We start from the raw sequence: 18,330 nt of genomic DNA, 5'->3' as shown, positions 1-18,330 counted from the left end.
ATAATGTCTTAGTATCTCAAAATAACAACTTACTTATTCAAATAAACAACTTAGTCATTCAAAATAATGACTTTCTTACTCAACATAACATTTTCTATCTCAATGTAGTGACTTGATATCTGAATATATTGACTTAGTATTTCAAAAGGATGACTTAGTATCTCCAATTAATGACTTAGTATCTCAAGTAATGAGTTAGCGTCTCAAAAGAATCAATTGGTATCTCAAAATACTGACTTACCCACTTAAAATAATTACTTAGTAACTCAAAATACGACTTTATATGTCATGATTTCACTTTACTATGTCAGAATTTTTTTTTTCACTGGCAGAAATAGGCTTCCATACGAATGACTTAATTAAGGCGAGCCTCACACAAACCTTTCTCTCTGAGCTCAGTTCAGTCAACCTGGTGTCGAGGTCGCCTGAATTGCGAGATCCTGACTTAGTGAAAAGGTGTGTGTGGTTGATTTCACTGCACCAAGGCTTCTTCGCTGACCTCATTTTGCAAACCTGGGCAGATTCCTCCCAAGGCCAAGTGGAGTGAAAAAGACACTGTCACCTACAAAGCAGGTCAAATGGGGTTGTGCGGTTGTGTGACTGAAAGCAGCACAGAAGCACAAACGCTCACTCATATTTCCAATTCACGGCAGATGAAATGGTTCTGATTTCTTTTTATTCCACTGACGAGGAAATCCTTTTCTGTTTCCTTTTTAAACCAAAGAATCACTCGCAACATTACACACCGTGACATTAAAGCTCCTGTTCTGAAAGGCAGAGCTGGGTATGAAAAGCATGAGTGAGTGCGAGGAGTCACCAGTTCCTCCGTCAGTATGAGAGGGAGTACGATGTGATGGAGTGAGGTGATGGTGAGCTAGCTGAACTTCTGACAGCTGGCTGCTCTGTTGTGGGGAGCGGGCCGCGGCTCTGTCAGCTGTCAGTGTCGGCGGCAGCAGTCGCTCTGCTCTCTACAGTCGTGTCGGAGCAGAGCATAACACACAGATCAGCCTTAACTGGGGGAGACGCAGGAAGCTGGAGGAAGTCTTGATTACAGACTCATAATATCAATGTCAAGCATCTGTATGTGATATTCTAAGATTCACACTTTAAAAAAGGTCTGTAGGTATTTTTCTTTTCAGTATTTTGTGCTTGTAAGATGACTGCAGTTGAGGGCATGTAGAGTATGACATTCCTCGTATAGAGATGTGATGTGTGTCTTATCTGGTGGCAGTAGTATGTTGATGCCCATTAAGCTGTAAAGCAGCTACATTAAACCTGTAAATATTAAGTTTTGTAAGTCTTTACTCAATGAAAGTTCAAGACAATGGCCACGTTACCCTGAAAAGTAAAATCACTCACTCTTTTTAATGAAAAATATCCATTACAGGGAGCTGCCACGATATAGTGTTGATATCTGTGAGGTGTTAAGGCAGAAAACAACCTTGTGTTTTATAGAAAAAGTGAATATAGGTTGACAGAGCAAACTCAACTCGACTGAATATAGTTTCTGGTGTTATTTGTGAGCTGTTTTCTTCTGCAGAGCTGGTGAGCCACTTTTTTTTATTTTGGTCCTTTCCCCCCCGTGCTGCATTGTGTTCTGCATTCCAGGTTCTTGGAGGAGCGTTGCATATATATCCTCCACAACAACTTGTGTCATCCGGAGATGTGCGTTGACTCCTGGCCTACATTCACCGCTGCTATTTGTTACTGTCAAAAAACAGGTGAAGCGCACTGGGACAAAGATAGTTAACGTATAGGTTCTTCCTGAAAAGCCGGTTGTTGTCTGTATATCTGCCTGTGACGCATTTCAGCAGCCGCAGCAGCAGCAGCAGCTCCCGGGTGATTCCTGACACATGCTCCAGGACAGACACTCTGAGATGCTTGCTGCATGATGACAGGGTCATAAATTAAAAGAACCGATTATAAGTAGCCTGGAAGAATGAAGGCATAACGTGTATTAGAAAACAATTAAAGATGCAAACTGTAGGGTTTTGGGCCAGTATATGTAAAAGAATATAACAATAAGTTTTTATATTTGTTATTTTAGTAACAAATATTACTTTTATTAGAGCGCATTACTATCATGTTATCTTAAATGATAATGCTGTGACTGATCACTGACTTTTGGACACTAGTGTTTATCACATGGATACAAGACGATACTCAAAGACAAATCAATTCAGTGTTAGTTTCGGTAAGTTCCGTGGAATTTATTGACAATAAGATTCATGGATTACCATTTAATGTTATTTAAACTTAAACACATGACATGCTTTTCAGTGTGTTGGTGCTTGAAAACGTGAACTGTGTTGTCACTCACTGACGTTGCGATTTGATATCAGAGCCAATACAGTATATTTGCAGATGGTTCCTTCACATATAATTTGCCCACGATAAGAGATGCACCCATCTGAAATACTGGATTGATATCAGCGCTGAACTTTGAGCTTATTAAAGGAGCAGCGTGGAGAATTTAGTGGCAGCAAGTAGCTTTAGATGCTTGATTGAAAGAGCAGAAGCCCATCGCTGCTTGGTCTATCCGCCCTGGTCTACTGTAGAAACATGGAGGTGCAACACGGCCTCCAAATATACAGGAAATACAAGTGATGTAACGTAATGAAAACACAATGACTCATAATTTCAGGTGATTCTGCAATAAAAGAAAACATAATTATGAATAATAATAAATTTCCAGCAGTTAGAGTCCCCTGAATCCGACACACTGATCCTTTTAAGCACATTCTGACCACTACAGTGTCTCTGCTATCAGGTACATTCAGTCACAGAGGAACATCAAACTCAGTTTTAATTCCACTGCAATTCCTTAAATGATGTAAAGATGATTTGAATGACGTCCTAGCTCTAGTGTGAGACAGGTATTCTGCATCGCTACTAACCTGGAGTTAAAATGTAGAATGATCTTGGTAAAGGAAAAAGTGGGATTGGTGCATCCTTATAGGCATAATGAATGCAAACTAATTTTACCATGCTGAGCCTGTGGACCCACACTTGTCTGGTAGAGGCAAAAACCATGTGAGAGACGGTGTCCGCCATTTAACAAACAACAGCGATGGATCAGAAGGACCGGCTTGTTTCCTGGATGCTCTCCGACGGTCTCTGTGACTTGAGAATGGCCCATATCCTCTAACCACAGACGTGCCGGTCACCTCCTGACTCTGTCTCTGGCTGTGACCCTCAGGATGAGCTCTGTGCCTCTGCCCGTCTGCTGCCCCGTCCACCAGCATAACCAGGCCATCTCAGTGCAGCTCATGTGAGGGGGCAGAGGAAACCCAGCTTATGACAATAAAGTCAATAGTTCTATAATTTCTATTGTCCTGTACTCAAATGATGCTGCACCTTAGACACGTTGGTCGATTTCTGAAAGCAAACTGCAAGTAGCAGAAACTCACCGTGACATATTCTGTGGTTTTATGGTGGATTTGATGAATACAACACACACACACACACTGCTCCTTTTTGTTTACGGTAAAAACAAAGGTATACAAATGCCTGTAAGAACGATATAAATGTGTCTTCACTGTGATCCTCTGGTATGCGCTGAGCGGCTTTTCTCCAGGAAAAGACCTTCTAATCTTTGGATCATCCGAGGAGGATCTCACCCACCTGGGACCCTTCCCTGGAGGTGAGCCGTGCCGCCGCCGAATGCCTCACTGTGTTTTAGCAGCAATGCACCATTCAAGTCTGCAGGCGACTTGACAAATGTTCAGCAATCTGAGCAGAGGGGATGCTCGTACACTGCAGCACACATCCTGTCCCATCCACATCCCTCTGTCCCGCAGTGGTGCAGCTCCTCTCCTGACTGTGAACCAGCACACACACGCTCTTCTCAAAGTCACACGAGCACAGCACACGCTAAATACATGCCTGCTGACGCACGCACACACAGAGAGGTGAGTGATTGAATGTGTTCATTTCTTGCTAAATAAAAGCAATGTTGATCTTCAGTTTTCATTTATACTAAGCTGCTCAAATAAAAATATTGTTATCATATTTTAATTAATGCAATAATTCATGATGTAATGTTTCAGCATTTATTTTTGAAATAATGTAAATTATCTTTACCTTTGTCTTAACTGCAAATCAATTCACTTGCAAATAGAGCGTTTAGCTGATTAGTCTGTTTTACGGAAAAAAAGAGGCACAAAGGATTTTGATAATCAGCAACGTAAGTCACTTGTCGTAAAAAAGCCAAAGACTTTATATAAAATATGAGGATTTGCTGCTTTTATCTGTTTTGTATCATTTTGAATTGATATTATTCAGATTTAACAGAAGAAGAAGTTTACACCTTTGATCTTGGGAAACTGTGACAGGCTTGATTTATAATCTTATGGCATTTTACACATTTTTTAAAACAATTGATTAAATGAGAAAATAGTTTATACATTATTAAGTAATAGTGGTTAAAGCATTATATGTTATTAACAAGGGTTCTGATGGTAAATTGAAAATAACGGTGTTAAACATTTTCTCACTGGGTTTCTTGAACAACACGCAAGCACCATGTTATCAAAAATAACTAAGCAGTAGGTCAGCATTCGCACAGTGAATGAATTTCCAAAGATGATTTTTATTGCTGTCTAAGGATTTCTGCTGTACGTAGCCGGACTGTGCAGGTCTAATATTGCAAGCCATCTGAAACACGAGATGTCTCCTCACCTACAGCATGAATCTATTTGAGTGTTCAACCTCCAATACTGTCAAAGAGGTGCAGGACGAGTTTTTTTTTTTTAAAGAGCATCAGGGGGGGTTTGTGCTTCAGCTGCAGATCTTTCCTCGTCTCACGGCCCGTTTGTGAGTGAGTTCAGAGAGAAAACGAACTCAGAACATGAAGTACCCTGCCTGCTGAACTAGTTCACCGGCTTTGTGCAGCCTGCATCCAGCACTTGAGGACACAGCATCCACCCACTGGCCCAGCTCAGAAACTGCATCTCGGAGCAAGTGAAGAGCTGAGTGTCTGACGCAGCATGCGATCATTCACCTTGGCTGCGTGTGCTGCTCGGACTTGCCTTGGTGCAGCTGTCCACACATACCCACCACCACCCACTACTCCCCTTATAGAGGCAGCGCACTCTGCCAGCCGTGGAGTGGGACGCACTATCGATCCTGCTGAAATGAGGGTTTCTAAAAGGGAGGCAGTAAGCATGTCTGCACTCCCCTCCTCCACCGTGGAAGGGGCCCTGAGATATCACCAAGCTCAGCACTTTGCACCATCACTGCATGGGAAAATGGTATTTTCACTGGGAGATGAGCTGAGGGGGAGGTAATTCAAGTCGCCAGAGCTATGTTCCCCCCCCAGCAGGCATGTAAAATGAGCCACATTTCCTTCAGATGCATCAAACATTGGACAATTAAGGTCATTTTAAAAGTCCTATTAATTCAAGTCCTCGTCACAGAGAAATCAAGGGGCCCAATGTGAAAATATGCATATATGTGATGAAGAGGGAATGAAGAAGAGGAGGACGTTCACTGAACATTGAACCACACATCTTTCCAGCATTCAGCACAAAGTGGCACCATGTGCAGCTTGTGTATCGTGTGACTCTGCAAGGAATGAAATGTTATTCTACTATAATGAATTGATTTAATTCTATTCAGACTGAGTGTGAGTCTTAACCTCACAGTAGGATGGGCCTATTCCAGGGAAAACCACTAGATGGCGACAGAGCCCTAGTTTTCTCGAACACCCAGGTGAAGTATGGTGCATGTGTTTGCTCTGATTCACACAAGGCTTGACACAGATCTGGATGAATTTCTGAGCAAGCTTTCACAGTCTGGTACAGTGAAAATGAAGCAAAGAGGGTGCTTAGAGCCACTACAATGACAAAAACAAGACTGTGCTTGTTTCCATTGTGTTGATGAATGGACCTTACTGTTGCAATGGAACTCCTGTTACTTAACATGTTTTTTGGAAAGATCGGAAGTGACTGCATCAGCTGTATGACACATGAAGGTCATGCGCAGGGCGCGTTTACCCTGTCTGTCCAAATCCTCAGTCACCGTACTCGACATTCCCCATGACAGCCAGTGGAGTATGATTCTGAAGTCGAACATCTCCCCTTGACTTCTGTGTGTAGACCGCGTCAGTGCAGGACTACATGGCCTGAAGGTCAAGTTGAGCAACAGTGTGCACCATTGTTTCCGTGTGTGAGCAATCGTGGTTATCTGGTGCTGTCGATGATGCCGCACTCCTTCTACTTCCTGCCTTTGGGATAGTTGTTACGTGTATGTGACAGAATAGAGTGTGAATGATCAATTATGGCTCCTCTATCCATCCCACATCACATGTGTACCATTAGGGCAGACCATAATAACATAATGCTTTCAGAGAAAACAGGCTAGGGGGATATAAGTACGCAGCAACACACAAATATCCTCCTCTGTATTGGAACAGCTGTGGAATAGATACCGAGCACTCCTGGTGAATGTAAACCCACCATAGACTAACAGACAAGGTATAAACCCAGAACAGCTTCTTATAGGTCACAGCTAATCAGTTTGTAACTTCATGCTTTAGTGTAGAACTAACAAAGGTGTGACTGAACCGGGGTTTTGTGGTGTCCTACCTGGCTTGTACAGCATGTGAGCCCAGTGTAGTGTGTAGTGCAGTGTCTGCAGATGATGTTTCACATTAAAAGATCCAGTCATGGTGATGGACTGAAGTTAGTTTTATATTGGAGAGCAGCTGCAGCATGGGACGTTTAGTTTACTTCAGTTAACATTCTTATTTGTTCTAATCTTTGTTTTTATTTTTGTAATATCAAGACTGTGTGTGTGTGTGTGTGATTTTCAATCAATTTAAAAGAATTATGTGTTATTTCAATATTTATTGGATATTTTTAAGCACCTACAAACACATTTGAAATTGCACAGCTTCTTTTGACCATGAATTACAGCTGTGAAGCCACATGTTTCATGTTTCCTCCTCTAATTTGAGTGAACAAAAAAGTACGGTGACAATTTCTGTAATTTTTATTAAATATTTTCTGTCAACATGAAAGTATTTGTACTGTCTGACTTGATTTCATAACAAGTATACTTTACTTTTGATTATAGACCGTAAAGTCCATCATTATTATCATTATTATTGTTGTTGTTAAAACCAACTATTTGTCACAAGGGTTTTAATAGCTAAACAAAAACAAAACAAAAGTAAAAGCAAAATTTGTTGTTTTTATTGTAGGGAAGCAACTAACAATTATTATTATTATGACTTAATGCTTTGATTATGTCTTGTTATTGTTATTTATTTCGTATTTTGGACTAAAAGGAAATAACAGTTTTTCAGAGTCCCAAGTGATGTGTTCAAAACGAGTAATGGTCCAAAAAGCTAAAGATATTCAGAGAATTGAGACAAAATAGTATTTAAGTAAAGTAAAGTATTTGGTATTCTTAAATATATAATGAACTTAATCATTATTGATTATTAAAATAATGGACAATTTATTTTCTCTTTGTTGATAATGGATTACTGAAGTAACTTGGAGTGGTGGATTATATGGTGGCACTGAAATGCAAATCACACAACAAATAGGAAAACAAACAGCAATTCACCAAACACAGCGATTAAAATATACACAACAGCGATTCACCAAACACAAATCACATTACACAACAGCAAATCAAAAAACACAACAACAAAACAAAACAAAAAATGAAAAACAACAGCACAGGAAATAAGAAAACACAACAAATCAAATAACACAACAGCAAGTAGACTTATTTGTTGTGTTTCCCCATGTGTGGTTGTGATTTGCACTTCAGGGCCAGAGTATAAACTCCTGTGCTACTTTGATGTTTTGATTCCAGCATGTGCATCGTCCCTCTTGTGTGATGCCTCATGAATAAATCAGTGCAGTTTGATTTGAGCTCAAAACAACCGCATCAACTGCACTCCCAACGTGAGACCAACTTCACAGTCTTCGCTGACAGTCGGTAGGGGGGGGGAGGTCCTAATCTCGCCGAGCAGCTGGGAGCATTTTACCACGTGACGTGAGGGATGTTAGAGAGCAGCCATCATCATTTCACACAATCCATGTCCAGCCTGGAATGGCTCAAGCTCGGGCGACAAGGAAGCAGGAAACTACGATGGAGTAAGTGCAGAGTGTGAAGCCGGAGCCGGTGACATCTCCTCCTCTGTTCCTCTGCCTCCATTAAGGTCTGTTCCTCCTCCTCTGTTCCTCCTCTCTTCCTGATCTTGTGGTCTCCACAGAGGAGCTTGTTTCGGTTTCCTCCTAACAACACATTTACATGTTCCACACCGAACACAACACGTCTGAACGAGCGGCCACTTCACACACGTTCCCTTTTAACAAGTGGACGAACGGAGTTGTTTCGTCTTCGCCCCATTCGCTAGCACTAGCCACGCTAGTCTGCCGCTGTTGATGCTATCAGGTACGTTTCGTGCTCGTGTAACAGACGAGCTTCCTCCAGGTGAACACAGACAACGTTCTAAAGAGAACGTTCCACACACACGAGCTGTGTTCCGGTGTGTTTGTCTCGCGTGGACCTTCCTCGAGCCTGGTCCGCGACAGCTTATTGGAAGATTAGGCTGCTTCTACATTAGCTAGCATGACAAGCTATCATGGGTTAACTCTACAGAAAGGCCTCCAAACACTGGGGTGCCACTTTATCAGGTTTAACTTCACCACTCACTCTTTAAAAGAACCTAAACCTTATCGTGAAATGATAACAATAAGTTTATTTTTCCTTTTTAAACTGTTGATTCAACATCATGAGCTTTCTAGTGGCTGAAGTTAAAGACTTTCCTGAGATGTGCTTTGGATACGAGTCTGTCCTCACTGATTTAAAAAGGAGAGGTGACCTGAGAGGTATTAACATGGGGTCTACCCAATTCATGTCAGTGAGGGTGAAACAAATCCCAGATACAAGGAACAGAGAGGCAGGGTAACTCCCTATTCGATACGATTAGCTGTGCATGGTCCACAATAACAACAATATCATGATGCAGCGATTCTGCGATAGTCGGACATGTTGCAATGCAGTCATATAATGATACATCATGATGTCTTTCTAAGGTAAAGTGCAGGACTTGTGTATTCACTGCAATTTGGTTTCAGTTTCACAGTTTGACACAAACTTTAGTCTTAAACAAACAAACTGTAACTTGTCAGTGTCCACATGCGCCATCGTTCCAGTGCAAAATAGCCATAGGCAAAAGTTCACAATATATATAAAACTATATTTCTATTTAGCACTAGCATATTGATAAGGGCCACTCTGTATTGTTGTTTTTCCCCCACACCTACTAGATCCACACCTCAGTCTGTCACATTTCAGTTCGACAGTATCCCAAACCACAACCCTGGAATGATGAAGCGGAAACTACAAAACCTGAACTTGATGTCAATTACATGAGACTGCATTAGTTTTAGCGAAGTGCCTAATAAACCGGAACAAGGTTGCACAAAAGACCAGGTCATCTGAATGCATAAACAAAAAGTTCTAAACTTTCTTCAAAGCTAAAACATTTTTCAGTTTGAACTTCATCAAAGGAATAGTTGTAGAGAAGTGATAAACAGCATTATCTTCAGCCACCTTTTGAATACATAGCGCATTCACGAATTGTATCCATACAGCACATGACTTTGTTTTTGGTAAATCTTGAGCTTTATGTACTCGACAGGCCAACAAAAATGCTATGATTTAGGTTCAGGTGGGCCTGGTCTAAATTGTGCCTTACAATAGAGACCAAGTGTTTCCTTGGCTCGGCAAATTCAGTGAGCCCTTCCTCTTGCATTTTAATCAGCTCCAAACCAACCCAGGGGCCCAGGACCTCCAAACAGCCAATTCCAGGAACCCAGCTCAGTATATATTCTTCAACAAGCCACCTTTTTATTCAACTAATGGATATGTTTGTTTTGATGTCCAAGGTAAATGAGAGAAGACATTTTTTATTATGTTATTTGGGCAAAAGTCCAAACCGACCATTTTGGATTTGCTTCTTACTTCATGTAAATAATATCACTGTACCCAACAACTTGTGTGCAGTTTTCTGGTGTTATATTTTTGTGAATTTCTAAGATAATGGAGACTTTTAAAACGTCTGTTGCCTTTAGTAAAAAAAAAAAGTGTTGATAAAAATTGCAACGCTCAATTAATTTTGAACTATTCTTTCTATTTGCTAGAGATATGTAGTGATTGTTCTGTGCTGTTAGGATGTACAAAGCAAGAGAACGCAATGCCAGACGATGATCTCGGGAGGAGTTGATTGGCTGAGAAGGAGCGTAAGCCCATAAGACTTAGTTCAAGTAAACCGGTGCAGACCCAAAGGTTGGTCTGTATGCAACACTACTGACTTGATTTTGGGGGCCATGGATTGCCAGGGGAGGTTGATGAGCAACAGAGTGACATAAGAGTTTCACTCTGCAAGAAGAAAGGCCTGCTAGGCAGGTATTGCAGTAGTTGAAGCCATGACAAGTAACAAGAGTCATGTAAGGACTGATGGTTCTTTTATGTTAAGTGCAAATTAGCACCACTGGTAGAGGCAACATAATCAGACAGGGATACCTAGTCCTGACCTCCACATTTCTCTCAATATGAGAGAGATGATGAGGCAGTTTTGATGTAATTATAATGAATGAGAGATTGGTTGGCCTAGACGACTAAGGGTTCAGTCTTAAGGGTTTAGTTGAAGGTGACATTCCCTCATCCATGTGGATGTGTCTGAGCGATGAGCTAAGATTTGTCTATGGACAGATGGGGCCATTTGGAGCTAATGTCAGGAATAGTTGGATGTGATCTGTGTGGCATTAATATGCAAAGCCATGTGAGCAGGTAATTTGACCCAAGACAGTAGTGTTTATTGCAGCCGAAAGGGCCCCAGCATCTAGCCTTGGGGGAACTCCTGTAGGGATTGGATGGTGGAAAAGACATTTTAATGATGCTTTAAAGGAACGCCTGGTGGGATAGGAGTTTAACCAAGAAAGCACTTTGCTCAAGATGTGTCAACAATTTTAGAAATTTGACATCTAATTGTGTAAAGTATCCATGAAATTTTCAATTATGTAGCATAAATGGTTTAAAGTTAATGACTTGTGAAACATAGCAAGTTTTTAGGAAAGTTTATTGAGAACATATTTACAAGGAGTACAAAGTAAATTCAAGGTGGTGAAATGTTTTTGCTCTTTAAGTTTTTATTTACTTGGGCATGTTGTGTATGTTTATAAGGTGGCCCTTTGCCACAGGGAGAGGGAATGGTAAACTGCTGGCTCTAAGAGTGTGCAAATTAACATGTTTCACTCTCCCTGAATGCTGGACAGGCATTGAAAGAGAGATGTTTACATTCAGATGCTGGCCAGCCGCCTCTTGCTTTTTCTTCCCTCCTGTTTTCAAATCACTGGAGAGACATGACCCATTTAAATGGTTGTTTACTTGCATTAGAAGAAGAGCCAAAGCACTTCTCAATGAACTCTTGTCTACAATTCAATTAGAGTGGCCTTCCCAGAAGCACAGTTTTCCACATTACACAATGCTCTCCACAGCCTCACTGCAACACAGGCTGAACTATGAAGACCAAAGAGTAGCAGAGGTCTCACCTGCACCCACAAAAAGTCCCATCTTGTCTTTGGCATATTGATCCTTAATGTGGAGTTTAGGGTTGCAGGCCAAATGGGGATTTAACTATAAAAGATAGTCCTTGTAGTCCCACAGGAATTCATTTGCCTTTTTATTGTTTCAACTGCACAACTCTGGGCTAATGTAATAGAGTTGGGGAAGTAAAGAACAGCAGGTAGTCATTAGGCTTTTATTATCAAGTTTCTGCATTCTTGGAACTGTTTCCGCCTCAAAAGGTCTGTGTCCCAAAACACAACAGAATGTCCTTTTATTTTCTTTTTAAGCCAGACATTTTATTACTGCTTTTCCTGTTGCTCTCTGACTAGACAACCAAATAATAGGAAATGGCTGGAGTTTTTCCCCTCGTTTTTTCTATTTTTGGAGTTTGTGGGAATATTTCACTTTGAGAATAGCTGAGTAACGTTTCAGCCCATTGAGGATCAGGGATATACTTTTTTGTTGTTGTATGATACTGCTTTTCATAAACCTTTTTTACTGAAACCTATTAATAATAATGCTATAGAACCGAATATGGTAGGTTTTTTTTTTTTTGTATCATGATATTTTTCACCTGAATTTATCACTTTTTATCACCTTTTTAGAGCCACAGAAGTTGTCCTCTCTGTCAGGACGTCAAACACTTTGTATAATAGCTGTTGATAAGTGGTCAAAATTGGCAACAGCATGGCATCACAGATGTTTACATTGATGCGACTTATTTGTCAAGATAAGCTGGAGAAGTAATGCGCAAAATTGAGAACAGCTAATCAAATAAGGTTTCGATGTTTTCATGTTGTTTGGCAAAATCCTAAGTGGGTCACATAGCAAAAGGAGCACATAATAGATCTGAGTGGTTTTTTTTTTTTTATAAGCTGAACTTGATCAAGATAGAATAATGATCTATGGATCAGGCACATTAAGATTCATATGAAAAGGAATTTCCTTTTATCACTGACATTCTTATGGACCTTTGTAGCTCTACAGTTGTTGTCTTGATGGGGACCACACAGTTCAAAATTGTTCAAATACTAATTTAAATGATTTGATTTTATTATATGGTGTCTTAAAGTGAATCTGTGAAATTCTAATCCATCAAATTAATCATCAATCAATCAAATTTTATTTGTATAGCCCATATTCACGAATCACAATTTGTCTCATAGGGCTTTAACAAGGTGTGACATCATCTGCCCTTAACCCTCAACAATTAATTATCAAAAACCGATTGAATCTAAACATGCTTTGACGCACTGAAGTTTATTTCAAAATGTGTCCTCGTTGTACGTCTGTTTTATTTACTACAAGTCCAATTCAACTAGTATATGATGTGTTTGCAGTGTTCTTTAATTGTTAAATTTAAAAGTCAGTGCGGGGAATATGAGTGGGAAATAATCCTGTTGAGGTACATGCAATGATTTGATATACTACACTTTGTGGAGGGTTGATTTGAGAAACTTTTGATAGGACAGAGGAAGAAGAAAAACAAATACATTTTGATCTTATTTGATCCATAAACAAAGGCATAATGCCCCAAAATAACATACCTGAATTATACTTATGCACTATCAAGAAAGTTAGGTGCTGAAAAGGTCAAGCATCTAGAATAACCTCAAAATTTGTGAAGACGAACCCAAAAAGTCTTTTTGGCACAAAGCAGTGTTGATTTGCAATATTGCCTACAAGTGACTCATATAACCAGACTCATGTAATTGATAGGTACCATGGCATGAATGACAAAATGTGCCACAGTTGACAGTTTTCCATCATCTCATCGTCACACTGCCCAACCCTATTTAGCCGTGAGGTTACAATGACTGTTTGTACACAGCAGCTAATACAAGTCAGTTATAAAATGTTGAACTGCAGCTTTTCAATCTGACAACCTAACTAGGCCAGTCTAATCACTGTAAATAGTCCAATCCATCATACATATTCCTTTCATAATACATTTCTGATTTGTTCAGTGGCAGAAACTTGTTGGTCTTGTCTGTCTAGGCTAACTCAACATTACAATGAAGTGGAAGGGAGGAAAAACAACGCCATAAAGTCTTAATGTAATCTCTGACTGCTCCTCCTTTATAATACACCAGCGACATCTTTACTATATTTACTAAGGATGTGAGAAATAGGGATATGGTCAGCAGATGCATGCTTCCTGTTTAATGTTATCTTTGTAAATCGGTATTTAGCTTTACATCTTAGATTTCTCAGGTCATGGGACACTGCTTTCCTTATGTTGTCACACACAAGGCTTCACATGATAACAAAGACACTTTTGAGACAGCTCAACAGCTAATATCAGTTGTCCACTCGTTACCATGTGAATTGAGTTAAAAGTTTGTGTGAATTTCCAGTTAAATGTAAACAAGAACTGTAACATTTACAACAAATGCTTTATAATATTATTCGAGCAGATGTACCATTTTGTTTTCTAAGGGCACGATGGCGTGATAAGAACACCCTCACAATGTGCCATGTTTTTAACTTGTTTTTTAGGATCTAGATTAGCCATCGATAAACTTGTTTGTCCTTTTCTCCTTTAACCTCCTTATTTCTCTAGGTAGTCTTCAAACAACACCTGGGCTGACAACTGCTGTCTGCATCTAGTGGCAGAGGAGCACTGTTTCTGAGGTTGCAGGAGCACAGTGGAGGAGCGGGGTCTGAGGCTGAATACTCCCCCCATTAGTCTTTGAGGAGGGGGGAGTAGGAGGAGGGGGCGGAGGGGGAAGGAGCTGCTGTAACGACCCCGAGCATGGGGCAAAAAGTCCCTGGTGGCATCAAAACCATTGATATGCGAGATCCGGCGTTCAGTCCCCTGAAGCTGGAGCTACAGGCCCTGAGTCACACCAAGCCGTCTCGACTCGATCTGCTGCTGGACATGCCGCCTGCTGGCCTGGACGTGCAGGTCCAGCACTCGTGGAACAACGACGACCGTTCCCTCAACATCTTTGTCAAGGATGACAACAAGCTGGTGTTCCACAGGCACCCCGTGGCGCAGAGCACAGACGCCATCAGGGGCCATATCGGCTACACAAGGGGTTTGCACGTGTGGGAGATAAGCTGGGCCATGCGTCAGCGTGGGACGCATGCCGTGGTCGGAGTGGCTACAAGTGACGCCCCGCTACATTCCGTAGGCTACACAGCGTTAGTAGGAAGCAATGCGGAGTCGTGGGGCTGGGACCTGTGCAGGAGTAAACTCTCCCATGATGGCAAGAACCAACCAGGGAAAACATACCCAGCCTTCCTTGAGCCAGACGACACCTTCATAATACCCGACTCCCTCTTAGTAGTCTTGGACATGGACGAGGGAACTCTGGGTTACATAGTGGATGGACATTATCTAGGAGTAGCATTCAGAGGACTTAAGGGCAGGAAGCTGTACCCGGTGGTGAGCGCCGTGTGGGGACACTGTGAAATACGAATCCGGTACATAAATGGTCTTGATCGTAAGTACAAATCTTTAACCTTTTTTAAAATCTTTCTTACTTACTCGTTCCTCTCATGAGCAACAGTGTTTTGATGTCTTGTGTACAGCTTTTGCTTAAGTTTATACTTTTATTGATGCGATAAACCAAGGTGTAACCATTGAAGGTTTGCCACACTAAAGTGATATCACAGCTGGGTTACTGTACAGCAGCATTGTTTAGTTGCATCCGTATGGCTGTTGTATAAAGCAGAACATGTGATAAAATGACTAATTTGTACTCTTGCTATGTCACCTAGATAATATAAATTAATATTTAACTGTATCTCTGAGTCACTACTTGTCAGGTTAGAATAATATCACGGTGTCCTGCTCTTAGTAAGAGTACTGTACTCAATTTTAAAATGAGCTGTGGTGGAGTATTTATCTCTTTAAAAAATACTTTATGTACAGAAAAACATGCTTGTTTTTCCCCCAGAAAGATGTAAAATGATTCCAATTGGACTAATTCAAATTATTCCATGTAAAAGAGTCATGAGCTTACAATGGAGAAACATAGGTGCTTATCAAAACATGTTGTATCCTCATGTCCCAAATGCTCTGTGCTCATTAGATTTTTATGTTCAGCTCAGATCCCTTGACCTAGTTAAGTCTAAAAAAGAAGCAGTAATATGCATAGAATTCAGTTTGATATGACGTTGCTCTTATTGTTTGATGTGGAGCAGGGAAATCCCCGATCTTTTACAATATAAAAATCCTTACCTCTGACAAAATGCGTATTGAAATGTAATTTAGGTCCTGCAGTTTAAGAATATGGCGAAGTGAAAATGTATATTTTCTCTGTGGCTCATCTTGTTTGCCCCGTCTTTGATCAGATATATTTCCATATTTAATTTTGACATAAAATGGTCATATGGTTTCTTCAAGACTTGTATGTGAAAATGTTGACCTTTTTTGTTATGTAAGGTTTGTAAAACTAATTTTATTTAAAAAATAGTGTCTCTGTATTCATATATATCACACATGGTATTTTTAAGATGCCCATCCCTACTTATCCATCAGATTTAAAAAAATCAAGTAAAATTAAACAAATGATAAAGTGCTTATCAAAATCATAACGTGATGTACACATCCAGGACATCAGGGTTAAAGTGACCGGAATCATCCAGATTCATGATCCGACATCATCGATGTCACCAGCTAATTATGAGGCAGTGCAGGGTTTTAACTATTCAATTGACTGACAGAGTGATGTTTCAATAATCCTAACCAAGGTAAAAGTTTGAAATAATTGTATTATCTATCGCCCAGCCCTATTGTAATGTAACATGTCCATAATTAATACATGTAGTACATTACAAACAGCCTCTCCGGATGTTAGTTTAGGCCAGCAGCATGTACACTCTTCATTCTACAACTGCAAACACATAAACCTGCTCTTCCTTACACCTCTCCCCCTCTTGTCTCCCTTTCAGCTGAACCCCTCTCTCTCATGGACCTGTGTAGGCGTTCGGTGAGGGTGGCATTAGGAAGAGACCGTCTGAGTGAAATCCATAGACTGCCCCTGCCAGCTTCTCTCAAGAACTACCTGCTCTACCAATGATGGCGCTTACAGTTACATCACACACAGAAACACACAGAAACACACACACAGACACAAACACAAACACACACACACACACGCGCACAGCACACCCTTGTCTCTTTCTCATGTTTCTCTGGGATCCTTCTTGGGTTGAACCCGTTTGACAGGATTGTTCAAACCTCTCAACAAGTTTGCTTCTCTGTCAGTTTCTTATCCTGTTTTTATGACTCTTTGCAATTGTATTCTTTAACTTTATAAAAATCAGGAATCACTGAGCACTATGCACATGCTGATCCAGGCGATGCAATGACAGTCACCATATTGGTGTACCTCCTCCAGTTTGATGTGGCATATGTAGTCAGTACCTCTGCTGCGACCTCCAGGCTTTGTGATTCAAACATTTTAAATGTTATTGTGCTGAGACAAGTGTGTAATGGAAATTTAACTTGGTGCAAAAGTGCTCTGTCAGTATCTGACCACAAGGTGGCAGCACATACACATGTCAACTTGTGCATCCTCAAAGAACTTGAGAATTATAACTTGAAACCCTAATGCTTTCAGAAAATGTGTTTTTTAATTAGCTAATAAATGAAAAAAAGTGATGCTGACCACTCCATTGTGAGTCTGAAATGCAGTGTGGATGAAAGCACTGGGGCAGCTGAAGAGCAGCTCCACAACTCACTGCACTCAGTTCTCTATGCGATATGGATGGAAGTCCACATCCTCAGCAGAAACTGTAAAAGAAGAAAAATGTCACTGTGATTATTTGTAGCATGCATCTACAGGATTTCTTTTGTTCTTTATACAATCAGTGTCTTTTTAATCTTTTCTGTCACTCTACTTTTTGTAGTTCAGTAATTTTCGCCCACATGCTGTCAAGGCTCAGGAGTGCAGTGTTTAATTATTTGACCAGTCTCGTCTGCAGATTTCACTGGTTTGCACATATTAAACCAGGACGGTTGGTTGTGATGTAAACCTGCTACTCACGGGTCTCACTGTCACATAGCTGAGAGCCATTGATGTAGTGTTTGTGTTTTATGATGAGGTGGGGGCCAGATTATGTAGGTGAACAGCGTTGTGCCTGAATCAGCAAACCTCAGATTTAAGGCAACGTAATGACAGAAAACACAATCCACAAAGTGCTGCACAAATGTGAAGGTCTGATTGCCAACATATTGTCAAACGCCATATCATAGACCTGTTGACTCTAGTATTTTTTAATGTACAGACGTCCACGTTCAGCACTCAGCTGGACGTGGACACACTGTGCCACACCTTACTTTTCCTTGCTTGCAGATTCCATTTTATTTGTACTCCTTGTTGTAGATTTGTTTGTAAGTATCTATTAAAGATTATTTCAAATTATATACTGTGCATTGTACAAGACTCTGTTCTAAAAACATCACCAGGCCTCGAACTGTTGGGAATGCACATTCAGCAAATTTACATGTCAGCACACTCTTATGGTGACAAATGGAAATACAGTCTGTCAATCATTCACGTAGGAGTAGATGCTAATCAGGAATTAATGATCACAAAACTCAGGATCTGATTGGTAGCTTATGGTGTCCCGCCCACAGAGAATGAATGACATCCTATCTGAACACACACCTTGATGTGAGGATTGACAGAATATATTTTTTAACAGTGTGCTGCCATGTAAATGCAATAGACTGGGGGGGTCACTGTTTCACTTCCTGCATTTTAATGTTGTCCTGTTGAG

At 40.6% G+C, this 18,330-nt stretch overlaps 1 protein-coding gene across 3 annotated transcripts; it reads left to right on the top strand.

Annotated features, from left to right (window-relative positions):
• Positions 1 to 7,946: 7,946 nt before the first annotated feature.
• On the top strand, positions 7,947 to 17,972 carry spsb1 (splA/ryanodine receptor domain and SOCS box containing 1). 3 transcript variants are annotated; one of them, XM_035159665.2, is made up of 3 exons: positions 7,947 to 8,114; positions 14,159 to 15,044; positions 16,498 to 17,972. In XM_035159665.2, the coding sequence occupies exons 2-3, from the start codon at positions 14,351 to 14,353 to the stop codon at positions 16,623 to 16,625; spliced, it is 822 nt and encodes a 273-aa protein (XP_035015556.1). In that variant the 5' UTR covers positions 7,947 to 8,114; positions 14,159 to 14,350; the 3' UTR covers positions 16,626 to 17,972. The 3 variants fall into 3 exon arrangements, with proteins under 3 accessions (XP_035015556.1, XP_035015555.1, XP_035015554.1); XM_035159664.2 differs by having other exon boundaries at positions 7,947 to 8,179; positions 14,163 to 15,044; XM_035159663.2 differs by having other exon boundaries at positions 7,947 to 8,179.
• Positions 17,973 to 18,330: the final 358 nt, after the last annotated feature.

This window comes from Hippoglossus stenolepis, chromosome 6 (assembly GCF_022539355.2).
Source record: "Hippoglossus stenolepis isolate QCI-W04-F060 chromosome 6, HSTE1.2, whole genome shotgun sequence".
Classification (NCBI taxonomy): domain Eukaryota; kingdom Metazoa; phylum Chordata; class Actinopteri; order Pleuronectiformes; family Pleuronectidae; genus Hippoglossus; species Hippoglossus stenolepis.
Note: the sequence above shows the minus strand (reverse complement) of the source record. Positions and strands in the feature narration are given on the sequence as shown.